General features: G+C 44.3%; 1 protein-coding gene and 1 long non-coding RNA gene across 2 annotated transcripts; one reads left to right on the top strand and one right to left on the bottom strand.

The window, feature by feature from the left end:
- The first annotated feature begins 144 nt into the window (after positions 1-144).
- Positions 145-21,992, top strand: LOC121334643 (ATP-binding cassette sub-family C member 6-like). Its single transcript, XM_041401962.1, has 31 exons — positions 145-276; positions 782-958; positions 1,300-1,425; positions 2,045-2,182; positions 2,431-2,556; positions 3,132-3,193; positions 3,987-4,118; positions 4,437-4,643; positions 5,496-5,673; positions 6,101-6,262; positions 7,754-7,846; positions 8,239-8,442; positions 8,790-8,936; positions 9,638-9,725; positions 10,024-10,093; positions 10,730-10,856; positions 11,324-11,500; positions 11,956-12,123; positions 13,137-13,323; positions 13,719-13,782; positions 14,250-14,367; positions 14,958-15,165; positions 15,870-16,180; positions 16,860-17,059; positions 17,166-17,292; positions 17,849-17,950; positions 18,685-18,831; positions 19,281-19,439; positions 19,672-19,838; positions 20,304-20,498; positions 21,033-21,992. The coding sequence occupies exons 1-31, from the start codon at positions 223-225 to the stop codon at positions 21,139-21,141; spliced, it is 4,530 nt and encodes a 1,509-aa protein (XP_041257896.1). The 5' UTR covers positions 145-222; the 3' UTR covers positions 21,142-21,992.
- On the bottom strand, positions 7,419-22,041 carry LOC121334645. The gene is made up of 3 exons (XR_005952467.1): positions 21,986-22,041; positions 10,106-10,228; positions 7,419-7,608 (listed from the first exon to the last, which is right to left on the bottom strand). It is a non-coding gene; the product is annotated as an uncharacterized LOC121334645 (long non-coding RNA).
- Positions 22,042-23,821: the final 1,780 nt, after the last annotated feature.

Here is a 23,821-nt window from a genome sequence, read left to right as displayed (position 1 = left end):
CTTTCTAAAATACACTCTGTGTCTGTGCTTAGAGAGCTCCTATAAGCGGCAATCCCGGGGGCTCCGGGAGCGCGCTGCTGCTGCTGCCGTGGCCGGACTTTGGCCGCAGCGGGACGGGGCCCAGCGCGGCCGGACGGGGCTCTGGGCAGCCGGCGGGACCGGAGCTCTGCCCAGCCAGGAAACGCCGCCGGGCACCGGCCGAGGGTCCCGGGCGGAGCGCCCATGGGTGCGGGCACTGCGCTGTGCTGGCCCCGGGACGGCCCCGCCGCGCCCCGGGTGAGTGAGCGGTGAGGGGATGAGGGGACGAGGGGATGAAGGGAAGAGGGGATGAGGGGATGAAGGGACGAGGGGATGAGGGGATGAAGGAATGAGGCCGCGGCACCGGGCGGCCCTCGAGCCCCGCGGGGCCGGAGCGGGTGCGGCACTGAGGAGAGGGCCGACACTCCGCCATGAAGGCAGCCGTGTTTCCCTCAGGGGCGGCTGCGGAGCGGACTTTGCCTCCCCGGAACGGTGTTCGCCCCGCCGCCGAACAGACCGCTCAGCTACAGTAAATGTGCTCAGCTGTGAGTGAGGACCCAGCCCGGACCCACTACAGAGATACCTTTGAAAGGGCTCTAGTGAGTCCATCAGTCCGCACTCGGCGTGGGTTTCCGTCCCCAAGGCTGATAAACTCCCCTAACAGTTTGCGAGTCATTATCTCCTTCCTCTTTCTGTCATGGGATTCCTGTCCCCAGCCTTGTTCTGCATCATGTCCTTCACTTCTGCATTGTTTCTGTTTCAGGACTGGAACCAGACATGGCATACAAACATCCCAGGAGTGACCTGGTGCTTCGATAGCTCCATCATTGCCTGGATCCCTTGCGCCTATCTTTGGATCTGTTTTCCTTTCTATTACTGGTACCTTCGACACAGAAACAAAGGCTACATCAGGATGTCCCACATCTTCAAAGCCAAAATGGTAAGGGTAAAGCACAGGGTTTGGTCCTAAATTATCTCAACTTTGATGCAGAGCTTAACTTTCCTGAATTATTAATTCTTTCCTGATGATCCATCTCTGCGGGTTTTTTTTAATATTTACTGGTTCAGGTCAGTATAAATCAAGTAAAGTAAAGGAAGATATGTCGTAAGATCTTCTCTGCATTTCCATTTGATTCCCTGACACTTCCCATAACATTCTCTGTCCCAGACTTCATCTTCCACCCCTCCAGTCTTACTGCCCAGGCAGCTTGGATCATTCAATTTGGTAAATTTTCCCAGCATTTCAGTTCATTCCAGTGTGTGTTTTCTGTCTCTACCCAGGTCCTTGGATTCATCCTGGTAATATTGTGTTTTTCTAATGTCTTCTTCATGGTGTGGGAGAAAAGCCAAGGAATCCCACGGCCTCCAGCACTCTTCATTAGCCCTGCTCTGGTGGGAATCACAATGGTAATTCCTCCCTTGATTGTCTGCAGATGGCCAGGCTTAGCCCTCCTGGGACAGAGCTTGTATTTCCCATGGTTCTTGCTGTCTCTGAGCACAAATTTGGCTGATGGGGAGTAGAAGGCTGGGGATGCATGTGCATTTGTACACATCAGGGGGTTGGAGCTGGGGCAGACCCTGTGGGCAGAGCACACCTGGCAGGAGCTGAGGTTTCAGTAAGGTTTAGAAAGAGGTCTCACAACAATGAGACAAGATTTCATTTCTCAGAACCACAGTATGGGATTTAATATGGTTTAGAATGAAATGTGAGTTCTGTTCAATAAATCAGTGCCCATTCTCCCCTTCTGTCATTGCACCTTTGTAGCCTCAGTCCTTCCTGAGGTTGAGCCTGTTGGCCCAATTGTAATTTTATGACTTGCCTTCTCTGTAGACATTCTTGAGTGCAAAATTGCACACAAAGCTTTTCAGTGTTAGCCTCTTAGGAGCAATACTGCAACTCTGAACATCTTGAAATGTTTGGGCAAGAAGCTAACTGATTTTTCTCTATTGTAGTCATTAATTTGATAGCAATGTTTGGCATTCCATTACCAGGTATTCATTTGGACAAATTTATACGTCCTCACAGGTTCTTGCCTTGTTCCTTACCCAAGCAGAAAGAATGAAGGGTATCCAGTCTTCAGGGGTCCTACTGATTTACTGGCTGCTCTCATTTGTGGCTGCACTTGTGATCTTTAGTTCCAAAATTCAGCATGCCCTGGAAAGAGTAAGTGAGATCACATACCTTTAATGTGCAGACTACAAAGTCTCTAAACAACAGGGCTGGTTTTGCCTTACTGACTGCAAGGGGGAGAATCAAATTCCTCTTTTAAAATATGTGATGAGAAAAATGGTTCATGACACTTTATGTTTGTGGTGGATGTTTATTTGCAGAGGTAGAGCACGAGAAGCTCTTTCTCTGCTGGTTAAACATGAAGGTTCTCACCTTATTTTCACCAGTATTCTGTTCCTTAGGGCTTCCTGCAAGACCATTTCCACCATGTTACAACTTACCTTTACACTGGCCTGGTGCTAGGAGAACTTGTGTTATTCTGCTTAGTTGATCACCCTCCCTTCTTCTCTAAAGCTGACAACAGTCCTGTAAGTATAAGGTAGCTTTTTCTAATGCTTTGCTTCGTTGCTGAAACAGGATTTTAAATGTATGGGGATGCACAGACACATGATTATCTGGGTGATGTAAGATGCATCATTCTGTAAAAAAGCTGACAGTTTTAAAAGGTAACTGGCAGAATTTGGGATAACAGTGCTCTGTCCCTCTGTGTAAGCTTTTCAAAACTAAAAGCCTATCCATACTCATGTGTCTTGTCACTGAAACCAGTGGTTAGAGCTTCTATTGCTTCCCCTAGTGCTGCTCTCCTGTGCTGCACTACTCTGTTGGTGAGATGAATATGGAAAAGCTCTGTGCTTAAGAAAATAAATGTTTTTGGGTATGAACAATTATATTTTTTGTTCTTCCATCTGAGACATTATGCGAAGTCAAATTCCTAAAAATCTTCCATTTGAGGCTCAATGCACTTACTCTGGTTCAATGAATGGGGAGGGGGATAACTCTGATTGCTTTTCCTAGGGAAGCACAGAAGGGAACTATATTCATCTGACACATGCCCCTTCTTCCTTTACTATGTAAATATCACACGTGTTTTCTCTCCCATCAGAATCAGTGCCCAGAAGCCAGCAGCTCTTTTCTTTCCAAAATCACATACTGGTGGTTCTCTGGGTAAGAAAACAGAAGATGTGTTTTTGCTACAATAGCAGAAAAAAACAGCAGCATCAGAGATCAGAGAGGGTGTAGGTGGCAGCCAGTGGGAAATAGCCCTGAGTTAGCTTATGGAATTAAGATTTAAATTATTTCTTTAAATTATTTCTCTTGTGAGGTATTCCCACAAGATCAAATTATAAAAATTTAATTTACTTTTCTCAAAATACATTAAAATGCAAATTTGTGATTCTAGATAATTCTCTTCTGCCTCCCAACTACCCCTCCAGTGCCCTCCCAATCTTGAAATAGATCTCATCAATCTCAAAAGATGATTGTACACCAAGCACAGCTCTCTCTGCCTGCCAGACCTTGCTGTCACAACTGCAGGGAAAGGGGAAAAGAGTGAACAGGGCATAGGCCCAGTGTGCTGCTGAGCATTCAGAAGTAAAACAATTACATTCCTTAATATCCACTGTGATCAGGTCTCATCTGCCTTTCAGGAGGCCCAGAGAAATTTAAACTGAACTGTCTACTCCACTACCCAAGACTCTCAGTATGGACTAGAAGTTAGGGCTGACTTCCAGATCCCCATTTTGCTGACAGAAGATAGCCTAGGGATTCAAAGCAAAGCTGCTGTTCCTGACATTCGTGTTTGTTGTGGGACAGGACAGTCCTGAGTGGTGTTGGGATGTCAGTGCTGTGTGCTCTCTGTGCTGCACTGCCTTGATGCTCCTGTGTTCTGAAAGAGTCACACACAGTCTGTCAGCACAGATCCTGCTGTGCTCCCCTGACTGCAGTCTGTGTCCTGCAGGCTTCTCTGGAAGGGCTCTCAGCAGGCCTTGAGGGTGGATGACTTGTGGCCAGTGAGGAAGCAGGACTCCTCTGAAGAAATTGTTGCCTGGGCAGAAAGAGAGTGGAAGAAGTGTCGCAACAGAACCCAGAAGTGAGTATTTGATCTGGAGAGCACATCATGGGCTCAGCTGGGCAGTTCTAGATGATCTAAGCAAATACACTCACAGGTACTGCTGTGTGAGTCCCTTTGTGCAAAATCTGATTTGAAGTGTTAAAATCTGCTGGAGAACATCCTTCCACTCCTGGAAGCACAGACCTAACTTACTGTGAGAGCGGTCAGTTTTTGATGAGCTTTTAATACTGGACATGGTATGAGACCCAGTGTGAGATATTTAGTGATTTTTCGAAGATACAAAATTCCCAAGATTTCTCCAGTTGTAGGTAACTTTCTCATTGTTTCTTCCTTCAGGAAAATGGAGTCTGCTACATTTAAAAAGGGTCAGAAAACTGAAACAGCAGAAGCTGAAGAGACAGAGGCTCTACTACAATCAAAGCACAGTCAGATCGGGCCCTTACTGAGAATGTTTTGGAGCATGTTTGGAACTTACTTCCTTCTCAGCACTGTCTGCTTAGTTATCTGTGATGTCTTCTTGTTCTCCACCCCGAAGGTACTGAGGTATGTGCACATTTAAGATGTATTTCTGTCCCATGTACATGATTGCTGTGTGCATGAGCTCAGAGATGTGTATGTCAGCACCTGCAGACATACAAACAATGACCTTTTGAAATTTTTTCTTGATGATGAAAGGAGCTCAGGTGTCATTTATGCTAAACCCACTGTCAAGTCAGGAGGAGAAGACCCAAAGCCACCGTGTGAAGCTGTGCACACGGTCTGCGCTGCTGTGCTCCAGCAGTGGGAAGGACAGGATGCACCAAGCCATCTGACAACATCACTGGAACAGGAGTAATTTGATGGTTCTGTATATCACATCACTTGCTACTTCCTGTAGTCTTAAGGCTCTATGTTCCCTGGCTAATAAAGAGCACAGCTGTGCATCCTACATACCTTAAATAGCTTTGTTAGTTGATTAAATGCTTTTTGAGTTCTGTTGGTACAACACCAACCTGCATTACATTATATTTTCATGGGCAAAAATTCTTTCTTAGTCATTAAGATTAGAAGAAGTTCTGGAAGAACTTCTAAAGAAGAAGAATGTCAGTGACTCCCTAAGGTTACATCTAGCACTTTGCATATTTCTGACAAATTCACGCAAATCAGGAGCCATCCTTAACACTGGAAATGAGTTCTACCCAGAAAGGATGCTGGGATGAGAGATTGCTTCAAAACTATGAGTGGCTAAATTTCAAAAATAAGGATCTTGTATGTTCCAATTGTTCTGCTATTCACTGATAACCCTCAGCCAGAGAGAATACAGAAAAATCACCGGTATTTCTGCCAGTTTATTTTTGTGTGTGATATTTCATCAGTACTGTGTGGATTCAGCAACATTTGGCTTCTGTCTTGCAGCCTTTTCCTGAAGTTCATTGAAGATCAGGCAGCCCCAAGCTGGCTTGGCTACTTCTATGCCTTCAGCATGTTCCTGCTGGGCTGTCTCCAGACTCTCTTTGAGCAGCGCTACATGTACATGTGCCTTGTGCTGGGGCTGAGGCTGAGAACTGCACTAACAGGCCTTGTGTACAGGAAGGTGAGGCTGCAGCTCCTTTTTTAGCTTTGCTTTTATTCTAGCCCTGCCTTAGCAGTAATGATGTACATTGTCCATAGCAATATCAGGGGAGATGTCATTAGAAACTAGTTTTAGGATGTAGATTCATCTCTGAGCAGTACATGGCAGGTACATTTTTTAGAGCTTCCCTATGAAGGAAAAGCCAAGAAAAGGAAAGAGCAAAAATCAACATGAATTTTCTTATGCTGTAGATGATGGCTGGGGAAAAGGAGTAAATGCTTCATCTTGAAGTGAAGTCACATGGCCTAGGTAGCAGCATGCTTTCAATACCTGGGATTTGACATTTTTCTCACTCTCTTTGTTCTCTGTGAGGAGAAGAATGGTGTTTGACTTTTGGACCAAAACTATTGTTTGATAATGTCTTTTCTTTCTTCTCTGCCCTGTCTAGATCCTGGTTATGTCAAGTGCCTCAAGGAAAGCAGCAACCACAGGTGAAATTGTTAATCTGGTATCTGTTGATGTGCAAAAACTAATGGATCTGATTATCTATTTTAATGGGACCTGGCTGGCTCCTATTCGGATTATCATCTGCTTTGTCTTCTTGTGGCAGGTAATATATGACAGTATTTATCAATCCCTTTCTATTCTAAATATCAAAGGAAAAATGAGGTTTCAAAATTATACTTACTAGTTTGAATTACATGAAATTGCCATATTTTTCTTAGCTCTGTAGCACGGTGGATTCACTTTTCTTTCTGAAAGATATTTTTATTGATACAGAATCCTTGTCTGATCCTTCAGTTCATCTACTCACCTGTGTATTCAGCATTCAGTCCCTTTTAGGAGTCTGTGAGTATGGTTATTGTGAGATGACTGATGAACTTCTGCTTCAGATTTTCCTGTCACCTCTTTACAACCAAAAGGTGGTGGCCCGGTGTAGGCTGAAAGTCCAGTTCCAGCTCCTTGGCACAGTCCCAGAACATAATGGAGAATGGTCTGAAATAGCAACTTGACATACTTCATCCTGAAGCCTGATTACCACCAGATCAGTGAAAGAGCTTGAAGCAAAGTTACATGCCATTCAGAAAGAGTATTGGATACTTTGAATTTCACAAATATCTCAGCAAGGAGAGAGCAAAACCTGAATTATAAATAATGGATGGTAATCTAAAAGATCAATTTTTAATCACTGTATGATATTTTTTCAGCAGTACAGAGCCCTGTTGTTTAGTCCCTGTTCTTGGCCAATGGAAGCATGAGCAGTATAGAGACAGGTGATTCACAGGAGCTTTCCAGAGGCCTTTGAGGCCTTCCTTTACTACCCAGGATGGATTGTTCCTCATGTCTGGCAGGATGCTGTGACTGTGAAAATCAGTAGCCCTGGTACAGACTGTTGTGAAGTCATCATCCCTTTTCTAATGACATTAACAAGTTGAATGTGGTTGGAGCATAATTACACTTCCTTTGCTGTTGCTCACAGACCATTTGTGCAGACAATACCTCTAACTCTATGTGTTACTCCCCTCTCCAGCCATCCCTAGGGAGATGTAACTAACCCATAAAGAACAAGTGTTGATACATAATTGTTATGAACCCTGGAATCCAAGAGCTCACCCAAGATAATGGCACAGGGTAATGCCACCATTTCACCTCATGCAGACAAGTTGGGCTATTTATGCTGCAAGAATACTTGGTTGAGGGTTTGGGTTTGTTTTGAAGGAAAATCTGGTGTTGTCTGGGGTCACTTACTCAGGGCAGCCACAAGATGTCCTTCTGAACGCATCCAGGGAAGGAGGAGAAGAGCCGGGAATGGCTTGAATTGCCAGCGTGCCTCTGGATCGCCTTCAGCACCGATCTAGTTCCTAACAAGGGAGCGAATAAATTCAGCACAGCCTGATGACAGGAGTTATCCGGCCTGGAGAGTTAACAATCCACAGTGCTTAGGAGCACAACTCCCTGGAAAGGCAAAAGCAAGACTACAGTAAAGGCTTAGCCAGAGGGTTGTTATGCACAAGTTCAAATAAGAGGGAAGGTAAGCAAGGGACTGAAAACAATCTTGCCTAGTCATCACCAGAAGTTTCTTTTCTTTTCTCTCTGGCAGCTTCTAGGGCCATCTGCCTTGACTGCAATTGCTGTATTTCTTTTTCTTTTGCCTCTGAATTTTGTGATCACCAAGAAGAGGAGTCAGTTTCAGGTACATTTTGCTTCATAAAAATGAAGTGGTTTACTGAGTTATGTGATTACTTATATTTATTCATGCTTACCATGACTGTCTGAAGTAACATAGGATTTGAAGCCCGCAAAATTTCTTGAAATTTAGAGTAAGCTTTTCCATGTTCAACCTTTTTACTATGTTTGCCCTACATTTCTGTTGTTTTTATGTATTGCCAGTAAAAATAGAGCTCTGAAGATGAAAATTAAAATATTTCCCAGCCTAGAAGAGTCATAAGCAAAACAGTATACACAGATCAACTGCAGGGAAATTTATTCAGGACTTGGAGGCAGGAATAAGGTATTTTTCTTCAGAATAATTGCACAATTAAACATTCAACCTATTAAATGATAAAACTCAAACATTTATTACAGGAAGTCCAGATGAAACATAAGGATGAGAGGGCCAAACTCACCAATGAAATTCTCAGTAACATTAAAGTAATCAAACTGTATGGCTGGGAGAAAACCTTCATGGAGAAAGTATTTGGAATCCGAAAGCAAGAACTTCAGGCCTTAAAAAAATCTCAGATTCTCTTCTCAGCATCCCTAGTTTCCTTCCATTCATCAACTTTCCTGGTGAGTGGATCACCTTCCTACGTAAAACATATGCTGTTACTTCCCTTTTCCTTTGTACTCCTGCCTGGACAGATTTTTCCTGTGGACAGCTAAATATTATATCTGCCTGGAGGTCACAGGAGTTGCTGTGGCTGCTGCACCAAAACCTCCTTAAAGCAGAGCAAACGTCCAGTGATCAAAACTAGTTCTGTCACCAACATGCCAGACCTTTGCCTGTGGTACCTGCAGGACAGGCACCTAGAGAGGATAGCCTGGATTTAACCCAATGGGTCCCAGAATCTTGAAGGACCTGTCACCCTTGAACCATTCTGAAGCAAGTGGTTTGCTTGTCCTTTGCTTCCTTTCAGATCACATTTGTCATGTTTGCTGTCTACACCCTGGTGGACAACACACACGTGCTGGATGCTGAGAAGGCCTTTGTGTCCTTGACACTGATCAACATCCTCAACACTGCCCACTCCTTCCTGCCCTTCTCCATCAACGCTGCTGTCCAGGTTAACTGCAGGCCCTGTCCCTCTTCCTTTGGCCATAAGGGGTTTTTTACATATCCCCATTAACAGGTAAAGGCAGGGGTTTCTTAGGGCTCTGCACATCAGCTATTTAATTGCCACTGTGAAATGGTGACGTGCAAGGGCTTGCAGCTAAAGGTACTGTGTGGCATTGCTTTTCAGAAAGACTCCTTTATATTGACAAAACAGTCAACAAGAATTTCTCCTAAGTCTTTTGTAGCTCAGCACAAGCACTATTAGATCTTAGAGGGGCTTCCAGTTCTGTTTTTAATCACAGAAATCAGAACAGGTGGAACAAAATCTCCATAGGGGAGACCCTGCTGGTCCAGGCCAGAGAAAAAAGCAATTCACAGTTCAGTAAGAAATTAGGAAATTCATTTCCCTCTTACCCTCTAAGACTGTCACAGATTTTCATGTACAGAAGCAATCACTGGGAAGATTGCAAGAAGAATTGGATGAAAAAGTGCCAATTTCACTGAACCAGAAGCACAGGGAAGGATATGGAGGTTTTACTAAGCTAAGTAGAAATAAAGGCAGGTAACATAAGGAAGAGCTGCCTTTGGCCATCTAAGCTGCATAGCACTATTCAGTATTCTAAGTGGGTCTTCAAACTGAGTCTTCACTTTGGGTTTTTGCTCCCTTTCTACTCTAAATCTTATTTTCTTCTGTGTGCTGCTTCATTTCAGGCCAAAGTTTCCTTAAACCGTTTAGCAGCTTTTCTGAATCTGGAAGAACTGAATCCTGAGAGCTCAAGCAGAAACAGTTCTGGCTGTGGTAAGCTTTTATGTTAGCACTTGTGTCAAATAAGAGGAGTAATTTCCATTGTTCAGCTTCTACTCAGGGTATCTACCATAGCCAAGAGAAAAATATTTGCCCCTTACTGTCACTTTATCTCTCTGGCCTCATTATTTCTAACAATGAAATCTAATGTGGTGATATACCCCTTCTTTTCATAATAAAGGTTGATTTTTTTGTAACATTAATACACATTGAAACATAAAATCACATAAATTGGGACATTTCTGTAGCTATCTCTGCATTTACAAGTGGTCTGTCTCTCTTCATGTTTTAGTACAGGCAAGTATCACCATAAGAAATGGGACTTTTTGTTGGAGCAAAGAAACTTCTCCTTGTCTTAGAAGGTACAGACTTACCCTTAGTCATCCCTCAATACTGTAGGTCAGGGTGGATGCTGGATGAACTAAGGCCTGAAGGCCTAAGTGAAACCAGGGAATATCCAGAGAGTTTTGAGTTTGCTTCATATTCAGTGTTGAATTCTGAAAATTATAAAATCAGATAAAACATAATTTTGCTTTTATGTTGAGGTGTACATAAATGGGAAGGTGCTGGTATCTGGATGTTGCCTTATTATATGGGGGCTGTTTTCTTTATACAGTTTTCTTGCCAAATATGAAATTACAGTGATTTAAGGCAAAAAAGTAGAACAGATGGAATGCAGATATCATATATGACATCACTACATGCTTACTGCAAAAGGAATTGACATTTTAGAAAAGAAGAGCTTTGAAAAGTTCTGATGTTCAAGAGTGTTCTACATCCAGTGCTTTGGGCTAGCCTATCTCCAGAGTGAGGATCTGGGTATGAAACTCAGATGGGGATGTGGGTGAAGACTTCCTGTTTGGAGGTGTCTGAAGGGATGAAATTAGGGGATTTACTCAATACATACCAAACAATAGCAAGAATTTTGATAATAATTACAATTATTTGCTTTCAGAAAGAGTATCTAAATGTGCTAAGAGACTGATCTTTTCCCCCAGCATAGAGCTCAGCGTGCCCCAGGGCTCTCTGCTGGCTGTGGTTGGCCAGGTGGGTGCTGGCAAGTCCTCCCTGCTGGCAGCGGTGCTGGGCGAGCTGGAGGCCACTGAGGGCTGCGTGACCATGAAGGTGAATTTTCCCTTCAGCATTTGCTTCTAATTAGGCTGTTTTCAGGAACTGTAAGGTATGAACCACTGCATTAGTTACCTGAGGAAAACCCATTTAATGCTGAATTTTAACACAGGATGTATCTATCAGTCCACATTTAGTTATCTGAAAGCACTGCAGACTTCTCAGATGAGCCTGAACTTTGTGAATAGGAACTGGAACAATACTGCAATGATCCAGTTCTATTTCTCCCTCTGACAGTGAGCTGAAGTGTCATCCTGGTAATTGCATCCTGTACTTGCACCTCTATTCACTCCCCTGTAAGGTAATAACAGTGCACTCAGATGTTGTAAAGCCTTCTGAGAATTGTCAGTGCTGATGATCATTCCAGTTTTCCACAACTGGGAGAGCTTTTCTTCAAAGATGGGTTCTCACAGTGTCAAGTTGAGCTTATGGAAAAGTTTGCTAACATTCTTTCACTTCTATAGGACACTGCAGCTTATGTCCCCCAGCAAGCTTGGGTTCTAAATGCTTCAGTGGAAGATAATATTCTGTTTGGGAAAGAGATGGATGAAACCTGGTTCAATAGAGTGACAGAGGCTTGTGCACTGCACCCTGATTTGGAGACCTTCCCTGCAGGGCAGAAGAGTGAAATAGGAGAAAAGGTACTGCCTTGGGTTTATGTTTTGGCCAACTTTTCCCTTAGTAGCTACAACTTCAAGTGTCCTGCTGAAAACATCTACCCCTGAGTAACTACAACTTTGGGAGCTGTGATGAAAACACAAAAAAACCTAAACTCACAAGAGGCAGGTGCTCAGGAATTTCTGGAAAGTTAGGCCATGATTTAATTTAATTTAAGCCCATTTCTGACAGCCTAACCAGAGAAATAAGAGATGTTTAAGAGAAAAATCAACACATCCAGGTTATTCTTGGGTGCTCTTTTGCAGGAAAGAGTTGTTCAAGAGACTCTGCCTCTGCAAGAGCCCTCTTTCGAGGGAGGGAGCAAGGGAGGTACACTGATTTAAAAATAAGAAAGTCATAAAACATCAGTGTAAAAGGAAGTCAGCAGTTGGGAAATATGCTGTAGCTTTGAAATGAACAAAGTCAATATATTTTCTAGGGAATCAATCTGTCTGGAGGGCAGAAGCAGAGAGTGAACCTTGCTCGGGCCGTGTACCAGAAGGCTTCGATTTACCTGCTCGACGATCCCCTGTCAGCTGTTGATGCCCACGTTGGGCAGCACATTTTTGAACATGTTCTTGGACCCAATGGTTTACTGAAGGACAAGGTGTGTATGAACCTGAACTATAAACAATTGCACAATGTCTCTGATTAGCAGAGCCCCCAAAATGTTTCCAGTAAGGTGGGTTGCTCTGTTTATCAAACTCACAAACGCTTTTTTGTAGTGGCAGCAGGGGAACTGGGGAACCTCTGCAGGCCACACAGCACCTGCAAATCCTGCAGGGCATCTCATTCCGAAGGAGGAAGGCTGTCTTTATCCTCATGCAAACCATATGCCTAGTGTCAGCCTTGCTTTCACAGCAAGTTTGCAGTTCTTTGGTCTTCTGTGGACATCCTTCCCTCCTTTTGAGATTTACTTCTAGCACGGTTCAGAGGAGATGCCTGATCTCCTCCAAATTCTATCATCATCATGTCTAATCCCATTACTTTTGAATAGTTCAGGGGCATGTTTACACTTCTCATCACCCAAATGTTCATCACTTAAACACTTCTCCATTATTTTTGCATTGGTTGTGTTTTGTTTTTCCTGGGTATTCCTCTGCTGTCAAGCTATCTGGATAATAAACATGGTTACATGAGAAGGAATGCTAGGGCAGCTCTTTTGGATTCATACTACAAATTGCCTAGAAATACTTGATTCAGTTTCACATTATAGAAGGGAAACAGGAAGAAGGCAATTGCTTGCATTACAAAGTCCAATTAAAACAAACATATATATAAATACCTTTCTCTCCATGAGATTGGTTGCAAGTATCAGAATATAATTATTGTATTGAAACAGAATGACTTCCTAAGAACGATGTAGCAGACATAAGGTGTACTCAAAGGGCTTGACTGTATATTAGAAATGCAGAATATGCCAATTTATCTAGGGAAGAATTACTTTTCTTATATCCTTTCCTCCAATTATCTGTGCAAAAATGCTCAGAAATGTAAATAAAAGGAAATACCCTTTAATTCCATTCAGGCTGGTGACTTTTTGAGGCCTAAATTTGATCCTGAAATACTGATACCAGTACTGACAGCAGAACAATTGTAAGTGCTCCTTCTTTATTCAAGCAGACTCGTGTGCTGGTGACTCACACAATTAACATTTTGCCTCAAGTGGACAACATTGTTTTTCTGGTGGATGGAATGATCTCAGAAACTGGTTCCTACCAAGAACTTCTACAGAGAAATGGAGCCTTTGCAGATTTTCTCCATTCACACATTACTGCAGAAGAGAAGCCACCTGCTGGTTTTGCAGGTAACCCAGATGGGTTGGAATCATTCTTGCTAGGTCTATCAGTCAATTGTTCCCTACATATCACATCTGTTTTATTACGGACATTTAAAGCTGAGATCCAATCACAGTAAGGTGTTGCTTTGTGTAAAAATGGAAATTTTGTGTGGAAAAATATGGCTATCAAATCAGCTGACTCATCACCTCAAAACTGGTTCTTGAATCCATATTAGTAGACAATAATCAAGCAGTAAACTATTAATCACTGTATGTGCTATTCTTCAAGCTTCACCTTGATATTTCTTTAGAATCAATTTTTAAAAATTAATCTTTCCTCCATATATTACCAGTCTTTCAAAGGCTGTATAGGACAAAACAGGATTCTAAAGCATTTAGAAAAAAATACATTTATTTCACAGCTATGGGAGACACTAAAGGCACTATCACCATTGGAAGTGGTCCATCTCAGGAGAAACCCCTCAGGTAAGCTTAAAGCAGTCTCAGATACTGAAGAATTTACTCCAAAAGCCCATATAAGCCTACATAGAGGCTCTTGCTGAGTATGATACAGGTTTGGGATTGATCTGTAAAAAAATAACAAGAGCAAACAAGCAAAACTCAAGAATAGGTAAAAACCTGCTCTTGAATGTGGAAGTTGACTCCTGTATTTCACAAGGAGGCAAGACAGAGCTCAAGTACAGGCTCCTTGATACATTTGGTTGCTGGTCACTTCCCTGTGGGGCTGTAAGGTCAGGCTGATCCCAAACCATCCTCAGAGTGAATGCATTTTTCTGCTCAGTAGCTTGACAGAGCTCAGTCCTTGTGACAAACATGGACAGTGGCTGGGGACACTCTGGAGGAGCCTGAAAACTGCAGCCTTCAAAATAGGCATGGATTTAAGCGTGGATGGGTGGCTGAAAATTGAAAGGATTTTTGTTTTCTTCGTGAAGTGGTGATTCAGTAAAATCTGCTGTGGGAAGAGAGACCATTCCTGGGAGCCCAGACTGCACCAGTCCTGCAGCCACCAGTGGAGGATTAACCAAGGCAGAGAGAACTCAGCACGGCAGGGTAAGCACAGCACCTTCCTGTAGAGGCAAGGACACATTCCATGGGGATAACACACCCATGGCAGGCAGGCCAGCTCTCTGCCTCAGCTAAACCAGAGCCAGGGCAGTCAGCTGAGCTGTACAAGTGTGCCCTGTAACTGAGACAAGGACATATTGTACTAAGAAATGAGAGCAAGAAGTCAGAAACTCCAAAAGAGGCAGCTTTTTCTTTATGGAACCCCAGCTCTATCCAGACTGGGATCTCCTCACCTCTCCAGATCAGCAGGCCACACGAGCACCCAGTGTGAACATGACAGTTCTGTCTCACACCAGCACACATGAAAACCACTGCCTGACATAAAGAAAGCCTTATATGTATTCCAGAAGTACCATGAGCCTATTGCTTAACATTCATCCATTGATAATAATCATTCATTAGTCATTTCTTTAACTGCCTTCGTTATCCATCCATGAGGAAAACAAAACAAGAATCAACACGGTTACTGTGACATATCACTGAGAAATCCCATTATAAATCACTCCTTGCTTCTGAGCTGCTTTTTTTAGCTAACAACCTCCTCTCCTCCTCTTTCTGCCCACGTGTCTCTGCAGGTCAGAGCTGGGGTGTACAGAGCCTACCTGCAGGCGGCAGGCTGGGCACTGGCTGCCTACGTGCTCCTGTCCTTCGCCTGCCAGCAGGCCGTGGCCTTCTCCCGGGGCTACTGGCTCAGCCTCTGGGCAGATGACCCCGTGCACAACGGGACACAGCAGCACACAGAGCTCAGACTTGGAGTCTTTGGTGCTTTAGGAGTTGTTCAAGGTGTGTTGAAGTTGCTCATCTAATTCTCAGTATTCCCACCTCCCTGTCCCATATCCAAGATGTGTTCTCAGAACACAAACCAGTGCATACCCTTGGGCTTTCAGCTTCCTGGGCTTTTGGCCCCAGCCCTAAAGCTCTTTTCATCTTTTATCTCTTTTCATCCTTCCAGCATAAATTAATCATATCAAAGTTCAAGTGGGGGCTCTTCTCGATGCTGAATTGTTGCCTCCCCACACTGCTACACTGAAATCTTGGCTTATGTCACATCAAAGAGAGAGAAAAGAAGAGAAACTTGTGGACTTTTACATTTCTTTATCTTTTTAAATTGCCACCATTCTTCTGGTCACTCTATTTAAAAAGAAAAAATATCACTGAGCAATTTAAAGTAATCCCAGTCAAGCTTATTTTTGTGATGAATGAATAATTTGTCCTGCATGTTTGAGTTCCTGAATCCATGCCCCCCATCAAGCTGGCTTAGAAGGTCTTTGGCCACTCAGTAACTACCCTACAGAAGGGGCAGCTTACCCTGCAACTCTGGGGCTTGATTTAATTCCTGCTAAAGAGAGATTTAATTCCTGTTGCACCTTCCTGAATGCACACTGGTGCAGCATTCACAGGAGTAACTGGAAACCACCATCTTGCTAAGGAGAACTCCAAGGTGGGTTTGTTCAGACCTAGAAATAATATTTTCTTTTCTCTTACAGCCCTTGGCAGGTTTGCCTGCACAGCAGCAGTGCTGCTGGGGGGCGTGTTAGCCTCACACCAGCTCTTCCTGCAGCTGCTGAGCAATGTCATGAGATCCCCAATGCTCTTCTTTGAGCAAACACCCATTGGACACCTGCTGAACCGCTTCTCCAGAGACATGGATGCTGTTGATTCTGTCATCCCTGACAAGCTCAAGTCCGTGCTGGGATTCTTGTTCAACTTACTGGAGATCTACCTGGTGATTGTGGTGGCTACACCATGGGCAGCAATGGCCATAGTGCCCTTGACTGTTCTTTATGCAGCATTCCAGGTAGGAGCTCAGAGGTACACACACAGGAGAGGCTGAGCAGCACAGCCATGGCCCTGCAGAAAGCCTCCTTCCATTTCTTGGGAGTGAAGGCATGCAGAAATCAGTTGCATCATCTCAAGTTGCTTCTGAGCAAGAGTGATGTCAGTCCCTTTCCCACATCACCTCAGCCTTCCAAAGCACCCCAGAGCCCTCACAAACAGGCTTGTGTTTTTCTCATGTCTAAAACAAATCCTACCTAGGCTATGTCCCTCATCTCCATTAGTGTGAATCACATCAAGACCAAGAGCATTTTTCCTTTCCAGCAGAATTCCTACACTACTTTTTAATATATCCATATTTTCCAGGCAAGACTGAGCATTAGGGAGGGGCAAGTACATCTCTGTTCTCCATCAAGCAAAGGGCTCAGCTGCAGGAGAAGCTGTGTAGAGGTTTTGTGGGTTCAGAGCACCCTGGCTCCTTTGCCCCAACCACAGGGTTATTCCTAATAAAGACAAGACATAACAGAGGTAGGGACACTGGTTCATCTTTTAGGGGCATCTCCTACATGCACCTAAGGTTTTGTAACATGAGGACAGTACATACTATTGCACTTGTTGAGGCCTTCCCAAATTTCCTCTGGAGTACCTCTGTAGAGGCATGAGCCTTCTAATGACTCTCCCTTCCTTTCCCCTCGTACCAGCACTTCTACGTCAGCACCTCCTGCCAGCTGAGGCGCATGGAGGCTGCCAGCAGGTCACCCATCTACTCCCACATCTCAGAAACCTTCCAAGGCAGCAGTGTGATCCGTGCTCACAAAGACCAGCAGAGGTTTATTTCAAAGAGCAATTCCCTAGTGGATGAGAGCCAGCGAATTTGCTTCCCAGGAGCTGTTGCTGACAGGTACAAATCTGCCCAGCAGCTCCATGAGTGTTTTGTAAAGTAATCATGTTTTGGGAGAAAGGGAGAGGGCACCCAGCAACAGCTGTGTGCTCCCCTCCTCCTGCAGGTGGCTTGCTACAAACCTGGAGTTCCTGGGCAATGGCATCGTGCTGTTTGCAGCCCTGTTTGCAGCCGTGGGCAGGACACAGCTCAGCCCAGGAACTGCTGGCTTCTCCCTTTCCTGTGCCCTCCAGGTAACCCAGTGGGGAAATAATACCATGCTTGCCTTTATCAAAAGCAACTGCATTTTAATTTCTGTTATGAACTATTTCTGTGCCTTTTTAGATGCCTTTTCCTACCAAATCCTGCTGTCATTGCTGAAATCCAGAGCATCTGGAGCACATGGCCCCTTAGGGAAAGAACCTCAAACACATGTATGGGCCATCTTCTTCTTCCCGCACCTGAACTCAAGATATAAGTCAAAGCAAGCCCTGGGCAGCTGAAGCAAGGTCTTCAGAACCTGTCTTACCTGCTTGTAGACTAGTTGCACAAGAGCCTAAGAAATAGCTACACCATCTTTTAGCATCCAAGTCAGTAGAATTTAATTCTCTAAAAACATGCTGAAAGGGCTGTGGCAGGACCTGGCTTTCACTTTAGCATCTTAAGGATTTCTGATGCAATCTAATTTCTGATATAATTAGCTGATGAGGAGATCCTTAGAAATAAACACTAAGACAAAGTACCAGGTATCTCCTGAGCACAGGCCAGGGCTCATTTTATCTGCCCTAATGCTTCTTTTCCACTGTGCAGATAACTGGTGTTCTGAACTGGATGGTTCGCTCCTGGACAGAAGTAGAGAACAACATTGTTTCTGTGGAGAGACTGAGAGAATACCTGAGGACTCCTAAGGAGGTAGCTAATCCACTACTGACCTTACCAGAAGGGGCTGAACATCTTTGCAAACTCAATGAATAACTTTTCAGTTCCAGCTGAAAAAATCTCTAGTTTTCCCCTTCTAAAAGGCCAGTCATGTTTCCTTTAAAGAACTGCAGCATTTGGAGTTTATCCAACTGACTAGAGTTGTTTTATAACCTCTGATCATTATTTCCTTAAGACAGTTATGGACTGGATTGCCATTAAAATAGCTTCACTTGTTAACACTCATGGAATGAGACATTTCCTGCCCATATTTGGAGTATTTATTATGTGACTTCAGATGCAACTCACTGATAAGTAATGGCTCCTAGATAGCCTTTTAACTCCTAGAAGTCTCCAGTGCAGTAATTTTTGTTCTGTAATCATTAAAATTATATCTCCATGTGCTGCCCTGAGAGAGGAGGCTTTCACAGTCCTGTTTATAGGGGCATATAAATTTTTATTATTGAACCACTCAATGTCAGAACGCTGACATGCAAGCAAACGTTCATCTCCATTTTCAGTAAAGAAAATTCGACCAGTATCTTTGGATAAAGTAAAAACAACATCTGCAGTATGAAACTCAGAGGCCTTTTTCTGGTTTGGAAACTGCGAAAAGATTGGGGGGCAGTTGGCACAGGTGTCTTCAGGAGCTCCCCATTCCAGTATTGCCACTTGACTGGGTAATTTAAATCAGCCTTCAACACTGCTGTTTGCTTCCATCTCTTCAGGCACCCTGGACTCTGAATGGCAAACTTCAAGGGCAAGTTTGGCCCACTGAGGGAAGGATTGAATTTAGAAACTACAGCCTGTGCTACAGGCCAGGTTTGGAGTTAGCACTGAGGCGTGTCAGTGTGACCATCAACGGGCACGAGAAGGTAAAAAACCCCTCCAGCCGTGTGAGCCGTGCTGGGCACTGACCAGATCCAGGGCACCCAGCCCCTGCCTGCACCCAGCTACAGCAACCTGGCAGCTGCAGGAAAGCAGGAGCCCATCTTCCACACTGCACACCTTGTCCAGCTTATTACAGCAAAGGAATTCCACTTTTTCAGTCCAGTTCTACATCACAGCCCTGTTCGAACTGCTAAGTCTTGTAATTATTCTTCCCTTCAAAGGCTTTTGTGATTCCTTTTCATACAAAACAATTGTGAGCTATAAGTGCTTCCATTTGAAGAAAGTATTGCCAGACCATATGAATCACAAACAGCCCTAAAGATCTGATCTGTGCAAAGCTGTCTCCCATCAAAAGGCCAAGAGAAACTACATGACATGTTTGTGTGAGAAAGAATCAACATGAAAACCAAAGTCCTGCCATTGCACTTTTCAGATTGGCATAACTGGCAGAACAGGAGCTGGGAAATCCAGCCTTGCTGTGGGCTTGCTGCGACTGGTGGAAGCTGCAGAAGGAGCCATCCTCATCGATGGACAGGACATTGCCCAACTAGGTCTCCATGACCTCAGAAGCAAGATCACTGTCATTCCCCAGGTATGAAACTCATTTCCAAAATCCTTGAGCAGTGTCTTGAACACCTGGGAAGGGTTTATAAAGATTTTGTGAGAGGAGGGACATTCAGCAATTTCCAAGTTGGAAATAACCTCCATGCTGTGTTCCTCTGCCATTCAATACATCAGCCATAGATTCCCACCCAGCAGGCAGGACCCAAGAGCTCATTTTTATAATTCATTTCAGGAGTTGTTTGTACTGTCTCTGTGCTCAGGATCCAGTTTTGTTTTCTGGCTCCCTAAGAATGAATCTCGATCCATTAAACCAATACACCGATGCAGACATCTGGACAGCTTTGGAACTGACTCAGCTCAAGAACTTTGCTGCAGATTTGCCAGAGCAGCTGGAATATAAGTGCACTGACCAAGGGGAAAACCTAAGGTACCTTTATCTGCAGAAAGACAGTGGCAGGGCAGTGCCAGCCCCTGGGCTAGAAGAACAGAGCTGGTTGGAAAAGGAGGCTAATTCCTTTAAAAAAAAATCAGTAATGATGGCCAGACTGAAAATTGCTGCGCTACTGTCCTGTTTAGCAGCACAAAATCAACCCTAAGACACTAAGTAAGACCTTTCAGACTTAATCATTGTGGTGGTTTGTATTTGTGCAGTGTGTACCTAAATCCCTGCAGTCTGTTCCAAGTGCAGCTCTTCTGGGTGCCATAGCAATACCTTCCCCTCCCTTCCTCAGGCTGTTTCATGCTGTTACCTAGCTGCAATGCCACCAAACTCAATCACCCTTTCAGAGAAAGGGAACAATCACCTCTTCATTATTGATTTCAAATGAATCATCTGTTCTGACCCCAAGGAAAAGTGACTACTGGCTTCAGTTTACCATCCCTCTTCTTACAGCACTGGTCAGAAACAGCTGGTTTGCCTGGCCAGAGCACTCCTGCAGAAAGCCAAAATCCTTGTTCTGGATGAGGCCACAGCAGCAGTGGATTTAGAGACTGATGTCCAGATTCAGTCCATGCTGAGGACTCAGTTCAGAGACAGCACCGTGCTGACGATCGCTCACCGGGTGAGCACCGTGCTGGACTGTGACAGGTAAGGACATCAGAGCAGGGGAGCACTCAGGCAGCTGCTGGGACTGACACCCCACTGCGGTGCTGAACAGCAACTCCATTTCTGTCCTCTTTGTGTTTAAACCTCCAAGCTTTGCTTTAGAGTTTGGAGGATCTCTCTTAAAGCAGCAGGGCACCAGCAGGTCAATCAGAGATCCTTTACTCCCACCAAGTGCCTTTCCTGCTGTGTCACAGCCCTCTCCCCCCCATTGACAGCAAAACCATGACTGCAGCTCCTTGGTCACTTGAGAGTTGTGACACTAAAACACCTAATATCTCTTCACAAATCTCACTCCAGTCTCAGCTGCAAAAACCCCTCCTCCCAAACTCAGCACTTGAACAGTCACTCATCAGAAACCCTTTCTATCCCAGCACTGTTTCCCAGCTGAAAGCTGTTGGAAAGCTTGGCTGAATAACCAGCAAGTACTGAAACTCACTTTAAAACTAAGTAGAAATTAGTAAGTTTATTATAGGTGCTGGTATAATCCCAAACTTACACTTCTTTTAATGTTCACAGGATTTTAGTGTTGGAAAGTGGCCGGATAGCAGAATTTGATACTCCAGAACACTTAATAGCTCAGAAGGGACTGTTCTACAGACTGATGGAAGAATCAGGCCTTGCATGACTCACCCATAGCACCACCACCATCAGGAGTAATTGACCTTATAATTGAATTGTTTTGGTTTCTCTCTAAAATGCCTGACACTCAATCAAAGCTTGTTTGAGCCAGAACTGCAGTGAGTAGATGGAAAGGGGTAACTTGGGATACATGTTATTTCCATAGGAAACTCAGCAATTCCACTTTCATAATGTTTCCAGATACCAAAACCTCACTTGATTGCTGAAAACAAGCCAGTTAAATACTTTTCTGGTATAAAAGCAAACAAGTCAAAAGAGAAATACCACAGCATTCCTAATTTATACTGTAAATGGAACCCAAATATCCATCATACTTCAAGATTACACAGATTATTTTTAAAAGCCAAAAAGATTTTATGGACAGCAAGGAAGAATTCAACTGGTAGCAAGGAAACTTAACTGTTTGGAGTTGATGCTAAGCTCCAGGCAGAACAAATGTTGTATTTTGTCAATGTCTTAAGGACTGCTCACCCAGGCACTGCACAAACACTGGGGCAGGAGGGAAGGAGGCAGGATGCCACCTAGCAGGAGCACAGGCTGTCTGTTGTCACAGCTGGGGATCAGATCCACCCCCTCCCTCTGCAGGAGCAGGGCCAGCTCCAGCAGGGGCTCAGCAGTGTGGGACAGGACCATGGCTGGGAGCGGCAGCAGAGCAGCCATCACTCCTGCCCAGGGCTTGGAGCATTCCCACACCAAATGCTCACAGCAGGGCATGTCCAAACATTGACTCCAACATTTCCAAACTGAATTTGGCCACAAGGAATTTGCATGGTTGGAAGTGCCCTCCTCTCTGATCCCTGCAGCACACGAGGAAAGCAGCAGGATCTCACCTGTTGACCTGATGGTTCATTCCTGGTTCTCCTCCTGAGTGCAAGTTGACTCTTGCATGTTCCACCCTGGTGCTGCAGAGCCTCTGGCATGGTCACCTGTCAGGTGTTGCTTTAACAAACCAAAACGGAAGCAAAAGCTTCCTGGGCTTCCCACAGTGTCTGCAGCCAGAGCTGTCCCCAGGTCTCCTCAGGAATCACAGGATGACAATGTGACAGTCAATACACACTGAGAGATACTGCTCTTTACTGTGACACTTGTTAAAGCATCCCATTTTCTAGAGAGCTGAAATAAAAATAGAATCAAGTACTTAAATGGGTCTTTTCAATAACCTAGAGCAAATATAACACAGAAAGGGGCAGTGTGGAGGGGATAGGAGAGTTCCAGCTGCAAGAATGAACCCAGACTGGCAAAACCCAGCAGTTCCTTCTCCAACAGCTTCTGCACCCAAGTCAAGAACAATTTAGAGTTTCTGCTGGACAAGTGCCCAAGATAGCGAGGTCCAGTGCCTGCTAGTGCTCAGGTACCAGGAGAGAATTATCTTCCCTCTACTTTCTCCAGCCTCATACTTGAGGGCACAGACAAAACAATTCCAAACGCAGATACAAGTTAAGAGCACTCCAAAGGTTTATCAATGGATCTCAAAACCAGGAGCATTTAGAAATACTGAGATAAAAATGATATTTTTTTCCTTTTTAACTAAGGCAAAGAGGAACAGAATTGCCCATGTTGCTGGGTAATTCTCAAACAGATGCCTTTTAGCATTCCATAATCTCCAATATAAACAACTTCAAGTGCTCATTTTCTGTTCCGAAGTCAGTAACGAAGAGGAAAGGCGACAGGAGACAATAATCAAAACATACTTTCACACTGGTAACCTTTGAAAGGGCACAGTTTTGCTGTCAGCCAACCCAAAGTAAGAGCAAGCAAAAATATCATCAGCTTTCACACATCAAGTTGTGCTGCAAAGGCAAAAGAAAAGCAATTCCCCAAATTACATATGAAAACTCCATCATGTTTCAGATGTGCTGGAGTCCCCAGGGCTATGTCCAAGTACTGTGATGAATCTGGAGCTCAGGTCTCACAGAAGTTATCTGGAAGTTGGTTAAAGCAAAATGTATAAAAGAGTTAACATTTGGAGATACCATGCAGGAGAGAGAAATGCTACCTTAGAAAATCCTTGTGCCATGATTCCAAGTTTAAGGCAATACTGAAACTGCTAAAGCCAGAAAATAAATCAAAGGTGTCATGCACTGATTTGCACCAAGTTCAGGCCATACATGTACTGTGCAAGTCACATTTCCAGTGCCCCAGATGGTCACAAGACACAAGGGAATGCCAAAATGTTAAAGGTGTCAGTGACCCAAAGCACACTTGTTGCTGTGCCACATCACTGTCACACTGCAAAAGGATCCTCGTGTGGGTCAGGACTGGGAACACTTACAGAAGGAGCTCTGATCACATACATGAATTAGAGTGGGTTTTGCAGGTCTTCTAAAAATTCCAAGCTGGTTTTTTGGCAGAATCAGCTTTTCTTCCATGTTGCAGTAAATAATGTCGGCCAAGAGACATCAATGTGCACTGAAATCAGATACAGTAAATTCAACTGTACAGCAGCTCCTCTCCCTCTTCCTTGCCAGGGCTCTCCAAGGATGGGGTGGAAGAGGAGGATCACAAAGTGTTCCTGGAGGATGACTGTTCCCAAGCAGCAAAGGGTCTCAGTGGCATTGACAGGTGCTCCCCTGGGTCTCTGCAGGGAGCTCCATCTCCACCTTAGTGTCCAACACCAGCCCTCAGCACAGAGCCCCTGCCCTGTGCTCTGCCCCTATAAACCATGT

This window comes from Onychostruthus taczanowskii, unplaced genomic scaffold (genome assembly GCF_017590055.1).
Source record: "Onychostruthus taczanowskii isolate IOZ18803 unplaced genomic scaffold, ASM1759005v1 scaffold19, whole genome shotgun sequence".
In the NCBI taxonomy this organism is placed as follows: domain Eukaryota; kingdom Metazoa; phylum Chordata; class Aves; order Passeriformes; family Passeridae; genus Onychostruthus; species Onychostruthus taczanowskii.
This window is presented reverse-complemented; position numbering and strand designations above follow the sequence as displayed.

Coding starts and splice junctions, on each gene's coding strand:
- LOC121334643 (XM_041401962.1), top strand. CDS start 223: ATGGGTGCGGGCACTGCGCTGTGCTGGCCCCGGGACGGCCCCGCCGCG. Junction 959..1,299: donor ACATCTTCAAAGCCAAAATG/GTAAGGGTAAAG, acceptor GTCTCTACCCAG/GTCCTTGGATTCATCCTGGT. Junction 11,501..11,955: donor AGAGTGAAATAGGAGAAAAG/GTACTGCCTTGG, acceptor TATATTTTCTAG/GGAATCAATCTGTCTGGAGG.